Source organism: Aegilops tauschii, chromosome 3 (genome assembly GCF_002575655.3).
Source record: "Aegilops tauschii subsp. strangulata cultivar AL8/78 chromosome 3, Aet v6.0, whole genome shotgun sequence".
NCBI classification, from domain to species: Eukaryota; Viridiplantae; Streptophyta; class Magnoliopsida; order Poales; family Poaceae; genus Aegilops; species Aegilops tauschii.
In genome coordinates this window covers 67,308,683-67,318,302 of record NC_053037.3, presented here as the reverse complement: position 1 = coordinate 67,318,302, position 9,620 = coordinate 67,308,683, and the positions used below count along the sequence as shown (strand labels likewise).

The 9,620-nt window shown below is 43.4% G+C and overlaps 2 protein-coding genes across 4 annotated transcripts; both read left to right on the top strand.

Annotated features, from left to right (window-relative positions):
- The first annotated feature begins 241 nt into the window (after window positions 1-241).
- On the top strand, window positions 242-4,641 carry LOC109738970 (kihadalactone A synthase LFS). 2 transcript variants are annotated; one of them, XM_020298058.4, is made up of 11 exons: window positions 242-667; window positions 2,099-2,294; window positions 2,426-2,524; window positions 2,746-2,797; window positions 3,072-3,208; window positions 3,289-3,389; window positions 3,471-3,529; window positions 3,646-3,702; window positions 3,873-3,918; window positions 4,124-4,203; window positions 4,313-4,641. In XM_020298058.4, exons 1-11 carry the CDS (start codon window positions 581-583, stop codon window positions 4,401-4,403), a joined length of 1,005 nt encoding a protein of 334 aa, XP_020153647.1. In that variant the 5' UTR covers window positions 242-580; the 3' UTR covers window positions 4,404-4,641. The 2 variants fall into 2 exon arrangements, with proteins under 2 accessions (XP_020153647.1, XP_020153648.1); XM_020298059.4 differs by having other exon boundaries at window positions 274-667; window positions 3,072-3,193.
- A 139-nt stretch (window positions 4,642-4,780) lies between these two features.
- On the top strand, window positions 4,781-9,266 carry LOC109738971 (uncharacterized). 2 transcript variants are annotated; one of them, XR_012204304.1, is made up of 4 exons: window positions 4,781-5,572; window positions 6,320-7,520; window positions 8,804-9,127; window positions 9,217-9,266. XR_012204304.1 is itself a non-coding variant. In XM_020298060.4 (3 exons), exons 1-3 carry the CDS (start codon window positions 5,537-5,539, stop codon window positions 8,839-8,841), a joined length of 1,275 nt encoding a protein of 424 aa, XP_020153649.1. In that variant the 5' UTR covers window positions 5,225-5,536; the 3' UTR covers window positions 8,842-9,266. The 2 variants fall into 2 exon arrangements, 1 of the variants encoding a protein (XP_020153649.1); XM_020298060.4 differs by having other exon boundaries at window positions 5,225-5,572; window positions 8,804-9,266.
- Window positions 9,267-9,620: the final 354 nt, after the last annotated feature.

Below are 9,620 nucleotides of genomic sequence, written 5' to 3'. Positions count from 1 at the left end.
TGTGGCAACTTTTGACAATCTTAGTCACAAACCAAACAAGCCGAAGATTATTGCTGACGCTTTTGGGATTCCCTTTGACCCGTCCTCTTCGAGTGACCGAAAGACCAAGGAAAATTCGCTGCCATCAAACGCGACCCATCCATCCATCCACTCCACATGTGATTAGATTCGGAGGACATCAATCAACACCAACAAAAGCATATAAAGTGCTCAAAGGCAGACCACACCAAATAATATACACACACAAGGAAAAATAAATAGAAGTCCATACAGAGAGGAATCGCGCATTGTTTTTTCCTGGTCCAGAGACCCAGGCCGTCCGCAGCCACCAAGAGATCGCCTCCGCTTTCGTGCCCCTCGCAAACCTTCTTCCAAATTCCACCAACCTCGAGCCTCCGCCCCTATATATCGCCCCCGGCGCCAATTCGGCGATCCACCAGCCACCTCTGACTCTGAGCGCATCCAACAAAGGAGTCGCGTCACAGTCTACGCTAGCGGCCACGAATCGGGGCGGCGGCGCGCTGCGAGAGAGAGAGAGCGGAGAGGATCAGGCTGGTGGTGGGGAAAGCGTAGCGGCGGCATGGAGAGCTCGACCTCGAGGACGAGCCTGAATTGCATCAGCCTGGTGGACCCCGACATCCAGAGATCGGTCGCGCTCCTCAAGCAGGTTCGTTTCTTGATAATTGAAAAGAATCTTGGTCCATGGGCGCATGAACAGCGGAAAGCTTGTTAGAGCAACTTTCTTTCCCCAGAAAAAGTCGGCCACCGCTCAATTATGTGCCACCTTTTTGGCGCTATTAGCTGTATGCAGAGTTTATTTCTTACAAGCATGCTCGTCCTCGAAAGAAAGCATGTTCCCGCAACAACAAAAAAAGCATGCTCGTCAATTTTGTAAAGAGAAAACCTGTATAAGATGGTGGGAACCTGCTGGTTCACAAGGCAGGTTAACGATGTTTGGGTTGCAGTCATTGTAGAAGAGGAAGACAGAATTGGTTACACACTTACAGTTGGTGCATAAAAGTTCTTCAAAAGCAATGAACAAGGCCTCTGCCTTTTGCGGTAGTAGTGGTTATTAGTTATTGAACACACCAGTAGTATTGAATTGTACTCCCTTCGTCCCAAAATAAGTGTCGCTGATTTAGTACAAAGTTGTACTAAATCAGCGACACTTACTTTGGGATGGAGGGAATACTTGTCATATGTCAGTTTGTTGCTTTGACCTCGTACATGATCTATGTTTGAGCATTCTGCTTTCGGAAACCAAGGCTTGTTAAGGGGAAGTGACCGAGAGTGACCTGCCAGCTCTTTACAACTTGTTTAAGGTTTATTGTGTTTCAAGAAAAGTGCAATTTTGTCCCCAAGGACGTGGACGGCATTTAAATTTCTATTTATTTGGTGGAGTCTTAGAAATGTGCAGGGGCAAGGCTTACCTCGTATAATCCTTCCCCAGACCCCACCTAGTGTGGGAGCTTCTAGCATTGAATCTGTCCTTTTAGGTGGAGTCTTAGAAATACATATGCAAACTATTTGCAGCAGCGTACACTTTCAAACAGAACCCTGATTATGCCAGGCTTGAACTCTTGCATATAAAAATGCATATATTCTGAAAAGGGACATGTGTGCTTGTTATTTTGAGAAGATGTCAACAGTCTTGTTTCAAAAAAAGAAGAAGATGTCAACAGTAACACATCAGTCAGTATTACTGAACTTCTACTATCATCGTCCCAGTTCTAGAAGTAGATAGCCATAGTAACCCATTCAGTAAGGATTTCATTTTGGGAATAATAATTTTCTACTTGTGCTGTGAATTAATTTCCAATACCATTATATATGTGCCATGTTTTCTTGCCGCTTATTCCCTTAAATAGCTATAGTTTACTCACCATCCTAAAATTTCAGTCATCGCAAACTATGATCTTGCTCTATTATTGCATTACATATCAGGCAGTGCAAGAAATGGACCACTAAGAATGCGATGATGCAACCTTCTTTTATATTTAAGTACTGAGAACATGGTTAATGTGCTGGTAGCTCTGTTTCTTCTAATAGTTTTGGACCATATTGTTCCGTAAACAAATGCTCCGTATTTTTTTCTTAGGCATGCTTGGATTCAGGCTTCTTCTATGTGCTGGATCATGGGATAAGCCAGGAATTCATGGACGAGGTTTTCGCCGAAAGCAAGAAGTTCTTTGAACTTCCGAACAGTGAGAAAATGAAGCTTCTCCGAAATGAGAAGAATCGAGGGTATACACCTATGCTAGATGAGATTCTTGATCCAGAAAACCAAGTGAATGGTACTCTATCGACTTCCACATGTGTTGCTACTTGCTACACTTAAGTTCACCTTTCTTGAGTCACCAGCATCATACAAGCAAACATCACTGCAAGAGTGGTTTCTTACAATTGACACTTATGTCCTCTTTAGGTGACTACAAGGAAGGGTATTATATTGGTGTTGAGGTACCTGCAGATGACCCACAGTCAAATAGGCCATTTTATGGTCCAAACCAGTGGCCTTCCGAAGGTATTTTATCTCTGTTTTCAAGTTATTTTTTACTAAAGCACCTCTTCCGGAAACTGAGTAATCAATCAATAGCAAGACATCTGCAATATGCTTGTAGCTGGTAATGGACTATAGATTCTATTAACATTGTACTGTTGGACGTTGGTGTTTGGCACCTAAAAGTAACTCTTACATGGTCCTTTTTACTTACTTCACATGTAATCCTCTTATTGCTCTCACAGAAATATTGCCCAAATGGAGGGAGGTGATGGAGCAATATCACAGGGAAGCATTGTAAGTAGAAACGTAATTTATATTGCTTGGTTTTAAATTTAACATTTCAAAGTGGTAAATGATTATCCATAAAGTTGGAACTGACTGAATGTGAATGAGTAAGTAGCATGCATGAGTCATGTAAACCTGTGTTTGCAGTCAAAGAAAATAGCTTCCAAGTATTCATGCAAATGCCCTTTTTGGAATTTTGTTGTAGCCTCTGGTGAATGAGGTTTTATTTATTGGATCAGAGGTGAACTCTATTCTTAGTTGGCCTGCTTTCTATTGGTTTCAGGAGAGTGGCCAAATCAGTTGCAAGGATCATTGCTCTTGCTTTGAACCTAGACGAGGACTTCTTTGATAGACCTGAAATGCTTGGCGATTCGATAGCCACATTAAGGCTCTTGCACTATGAAGGTGGACAAAAAACAGGTCATGCTTTCGTGTCAAATGATATTTATCCAGCATGAATCATGATGAATTCTTCCATTTGATGTTCTTTTTGTCATCAGGTCAAGTGTCAAATCCTTCTAAGGGAGTTTATGGAGCTGGTGCACATTCGGATTATGGCCTGATCACTCTCTTAGCAACTGATGACGTAGTTGGTCTCCAAGTAAAGCATCTTGAAACATGGCCTTTTCATGTATTTGTTTTTACATTTTCGTAACTGGGATTTGCCATCTGAATTCTGCAGATTTGCAAGGACAGGAATGCTCAGCCTCAAGTATGGGAATATGTAGCTCCTGTGAAAGGGTTAGCCTGTTAATCTGATTAGATTTATGTCTCGTTCTTGATTGATGGTAACGGCGTCAAATTTTACCTGTTAACATAAGTTAAAAACCCTCACTCTTTTGGTCTTTGTTTCGCAGCGGCTTTATTGTCAATCTTGGTGATATGCTCGAACGCTGGAGTAACTCCATTTTCAGGTTTGTGAATCTATCTCTTAAAGTATGTTCTTAGTTCTAATTGGCATTTCGATATTGTGCTTGCAGACCAAACTGTATTCAGGGTAACTTGGATGACATAAATGGATTTTGTGGTTTGGTTATTATTTTTATATTTACTTACGATACAATAATCATTTCCACAATTGTAGGTCAACTTTACATCGAGTGGTCCTTGATGGGCAGGAGCGTTACTCCGTAAGTTTCTTCTTGTGTAAATATGTGAAAACCATCTATTTTTTCCATGCGTGACAAACGCTGAACCAGTGAAAGCATTCTTAGTTAATTTTCCAAGATAACACAAAGCTCTTCTTTCTCAGCTGTATGTGATTTAAGGCAATCAGCATTGTGCCATAAAAAAAGGTTGATTTTAATCGTGCTGTTTATTCCTTTATTGAAACAGATTGCCTTTTTCGTGGAACCAAGCCATGACTGTGTAGTCGAGTGCCTGCCAACCTGCAAATCCGAGACGAATCCGCCAAAGTAAGTTCTAAATCCTACCAACAATGACTAAAGTTGATCACTTATCCATCTCATCAGCCAAGGCATACACACCAAGCCTAAACGTTTGCGACCTCCGCTGTCTGATCAGGTTCCCCCCAATCACTTGCTCGGCGTACCTATCCCAGCGCTACAAGGACACGCACGCAGATCTGAGCACTTACAGCGACGGCAAAGCCTGAAAGAAGCACCTCTGGTTTTTGCTCTGTTCCCCTTTTTTTGCCTTCACATCTATAGTATGACGTGTAATGTTGCAAGTGGCAATAAGAATGCCCTTAGGACGGAGGATGGCAATGTTGTACTGCTAATGTGCTAATATCAGTGTAACCATAGCTGTGGAGATGTCATCATTGTTCCTGTGGAGATGAACACTGGTTGCCTTCTTTCTGAATGTGTACAAGTTCCGAAGTTGATTGCTCACCGTGGCCTTGTCTTTCTGAGTTTTTGGGATGATAATCTTGGCGTCTACATCAGCATTATACTATATGTTTTCTTTCCGAGTTTTTGGGATGATAATCTTGGCGTCTACATCAGCATTGTACCATACCATTTTTGTGAAGATATCGTATGTGGTGCTACGTTGCTGTGCGTGGCGAAACCTGATCTGCAGAATTATAATTCCTTCCAGATGACAAGCCCATACAGAAGCGGGGGAACGAAAGGAACAGTCTGTGGTGCAAGTTGTACCTTTTAGCAAACTGAAATTGCACTTTTCTAAATCGATGAAGTCCTAAGAATATCTGGGGGCTCGGTGGCAAATCTCAGTTGTTGTTTTTATAACACAGTTACAAACACGGATGTTCACGTATACACATAACATTCAATTGTATAAGCGCACGGATGAACACCCTATTTCTACTAGTACCTTTGAGATACCGAGCCAACACAATATCTTAAATTGATAAAGTCATCACAGGCACGATAGCATACATCTTGCTTTCAACATCGGGTGCGCTGAATTTAAGATTCACACAAAAGAAATCAACGCCGAGAGGAAGGAAGAAGAGGAGACTAGAGGGTACCCAGCACCCACCCCCACGCACGCGCTGACGTTTTTCACGTGGACACGGTCAACCCAGTTGTTTTCACCGTGTAGGAGCTACAATTTTTTTTTAATCTGCTGCTGAAGTACTCGTACAACTGGTTCTCTCCTCCCCACCAACCTGCACCTGCTAGTGAAGTTACTACGCGGTCAACCCAGTGGTTTCCCCATCCCGCTCGGCCGGCTCTCCTCTCCACCGGCGCCATCGCTTCGCCGCCGCCCCATCCTGCTGGACCGCGTCACCTCCCGCCGTCCGTCGCAAGAGGCGCAGTGATGCTAGGGCCTCCCGACGGGTCGATTTTGACCAAGGTAATCCTTCCCATCCCAGCTAGGCCTCCCGACGGGCGCTCATTTGGTCGATGATGGCTTCAGATTTACTAGCCTTCGGGTATTCTAGTCCCACCAACGATTCAGTAGCCATGAAGTATTTTACTATTCAATGGCCAAGAAATATTTTGGTACCATCTCAGATTCACAGGCCATGTGGAGTATTTTAGACTCAAACCAGATTCAGTAGCCATGAAGTGAGTATTTTACCATGGATCTTTTATAGATGGGATGAGATCGATGCCGATCATGTCTTGGATTAAGTATTTGCCTTAGCCCCCACTGCAGATTCACTAGCAAATGAGTATCTTTGTCACAGACCGGATCCATTTTAGACTTTTAGTCCCAAATCAGATTCACTAGCCATGTACTCCCTCCATTCCCTTATACAAGGCTACTTCATATTTTTTATGTCTTAACTTTGACCAGTAATTTTAACAACAAAAAGTGACTTATATGCTACAAAAAGTATTTCATTGAATGCACATTTCAAAGAACTTTCCGATGATATATTTTCAATGACATATAACCATATTTTGTTGACCAAAATTATAGATCAAAGTTTGACAAAAAACGAAGTGGCCTTGTATAAAGAATGGAGGAAGTACTAGTATTTTAGACTCGAGCCAGATCACTAGCCACCAATTATTTAATGTAAATTGTTGATTAGTATACTGCCAAAACCCGGCTCACAATACTAACCCATTTTGTTTTTACATTATTGTTTAGGTCGCCATGGAAGGTGAGAAGCAGCCGCAACCGGCAGTGGCAGACTCCTCCGCCACCGTATCCAAGGTGCTCGACGATGACAACCTCCTCGTTGAGATCCTTCTCCGTGTTAGCTTCCCCAACACCCTCATCCGTGCCGCCCTGGTCTGCAGACGCTGGCTATGCCACGTCTCTGACAAGGCCTTCCTTGGCCGGTTCCGTAAACTGCACCCCCCTCGCCTGCTCGGCTTCTACATCGACACCGGGATGGGGCCCTGTTTCACGCCGATGCTGCCTCAGCCACCAGAGCTCGCTGTCGTCATCGACCGTGCATGCTTCTGCCCGGACACCTGGCAGTGCAGACGGGCTCACGTCCTCGACTGCCGGAATGGCCGCGTCTTAACTATGCTCCAAGACGGCCCTAGATTCGAACTTGGAGTGCATACCGCTCTGTGCACACTGACTGAGAGAGGCATGACGACCTTCCCACCATTTCCAAGGTATAACCGGCCGGAGGGCAGGTTCTGCATCTGGCCGTGTCTCATCTCCAAAGAACAAGGCGATGACTTGTCCTACTTTTATGTTCTGATCGAGTCTTCCGAGGAGACCAGTAAGGTTACGGTGCGAGTATATATGTTGCAACATGGTATCTGGTGCACACATCATACCTTGGCCACTGACCAGCCATCTCTTCCGCTATGGGACCCAAAACTTGTGCTGGTCGACAGTAAAATTTATATCACGGTCGCCCCGAGAAATATAATGGTCTTGGATTTGTCGGTCTCAAGTTGCTCTACTATTTGTCTCCCACAAGGGGTGGAGTATGGAGATAGAGACGCCATGTTGTCACGGGCAGATGATGCATCTAGTGTATATCTTATTCAAGTGAAGGAGCTTCAGCTTCACATCTGGCTCCACAAGGGGAACAACTGGCTGCTGGTGGACACCATCTTTATGAGTGAGATGGTTGCTAATTTGAGGATGCAAGATTACACTGTTGAGGATGAGCATATTGATGTTCTTCGGATACTGCAGGTTGGGGACAACGCCGAGTTTGTGTTCTTCCAGATGGGTCGATGCATACTGTATCTAGATATCAAGGGCAAGACATTGCGTAAAGTGTATGAGATGAAAGATAAGGATTGGTATTCGGTTTATTATATTTTTCCTTTTAAGATGGTTTGGCCTCCGATATTTCCTGCACTGAAGCCGAACCTTCAAGGTATTCCTTTTGCTTCTGCTGAGGTTACAAAGATTTCTAACGTGCATCGTGTGTGTTAATTTCTTCTCTATTTTGCTAGGTTTTTTGCCATGTGTTTTGAAGTCCAAATTTGTAGCATTGCTAATACACCATCGTAATCGAGTAAATGTTGTATGAATTGGCTTTGCTGCATTTGTGATGCTTCGCACTCTTATTAATAGTTCATCAACCATCACACTGTTTGCTATAACTGCGGAGTGGTGTTAGGTGTGTGATTGATTCGTTAGGCCATTCTACGAATACTAGTTCAGCATCATTTGACATTCTGTTGCTCTAAGTGCTCTTACTTGCCCCACAATCTGAAAAGCAATGTCGTGCATGGCTGCATGCTGTGCCAATTATACCCTGTAACTTTGCATTTCCCTATATATTGCCATCCTTAATACCATCGCTTCATTTGTTTTACGTTTGGTGGAGCTAGCAGTTTTTATACCATCTCCATATTAGCTAGATAGCAGCAATTTTTTGTGGTGATGAGAACAACTTATCTGGTGTATTGGCATGGACCTTTCATTTTGTTGTATCACTGTTTTCTGAACTACAAATGGGACATGTGTGGAAGTACAGGAAAGTCATATATAAGGTCTGGTAGCTTCCTAGCCTAGTTATCATGTTGTCCATTGTATTTTCTGGTGCTGAACTATTATCACAACCCTTTATGCGTGCAATTGAGCTTCCCATTTCTCAAAATTAATCAATGTGTAATAATCTGCTGTGGTCGTGGCTTAGCTTCTTACGTCTGAAGCTTACCCTCAATCTGTTATGTATGAGATTGTTAGTACTTGGGTTTATCTAAATTCTGATTTTACTATGTTGAAGCATGCGGTTGGTTGATCAAATATATAGAAGATACTATATGTTACGTCGGTATGGTTGAACCTATGCATGAGTTCTGATTCTGATATGTCACAACGAATTTTCCTCTTATATGACAGAAGTGACTAATTCGAACTAACCATTGGTAAATCTGTGCTTGTTTTTATTGGACTCTGAACTGTGTAATGTAAATTATTATACCCATATGGTATGAAGGCATTTAAGTTAACCTTGATCCCTGAAGCTTTTCCGGAGAAAAATAAAATAAAAAACATGTTACTGGAACAAATGCATCGCTTCAACTTTCGAGCGCACATAATAGTTGACTATCCATCGGTGTACTGGCCACTTGTTTTGGTCTCCATTTGATGTTCTGATACTTAATTTTGTTTCCCATCCTGATCCTTGCTCGGTTTTGCTTGAAACAGAATCGCCATCTGAAGAGCAATATCATCCAGCTCAGTGACAAGGACCATAAGGTTATAACAAAAGAAATTTTATCTGTGGGCGTCGTAGATTCTGGCGCCCAAACCCTGGAGGCACCCTTCTGCCACGATGATTCAAGGATATGGCCACATTGGGAATATGGGTTCATTTTGCTGGTTACATATTTCCCACGATACCAAGCATATCTAGAGGGGTGCAAAGCTGTGAATATTTCACCCGCTCCTTGTGCTGCGTAGACTGTAGTATTCTGGCATTTTGTCTTTGGAAAAGTTTGTCAGTCATTGTGAAATACAGGTTTTGTGTAGGTGTGATATATAATAGGTGAAATGGCTCCAGGTACATATCCCTCCGGGATGAAAAGGAAGAGACATTTAGAAACGCCTCGCGATGTAAGAAAATCCAAATGCATGCCCCCCAGGATGAAAAGAACAAGACATTTAGAAACGCCTTGAATGTTCATGTATTTTATGCCCTCATAATTTATAACATATTAGGGCGTCTTCAATGTTGACCCGTAAACCGCGGTCAGGACGTGTTTTCTCCAGCAAACCGGAGACGAACGTGGGGGAGGTTTGCGGGAGTCTGGACCGTTGTCACGCCCGCTTCTGGCCACCAAACGTGGGGGAGGTTTCCGGGAGTCCGTTGTCACGCCCGCTTCTAACCACCCTGACCCACCAAAAACCTTCCCCCTCCTTCGCGCGCTTTCCGCCCGTCGTCAACTGCTTGCATTTATGCCGCTGTAGAGCGTGCCGCTCCACATTGAAGGCAGCTCAGGGCGGACACGACCTCTCACTGCCT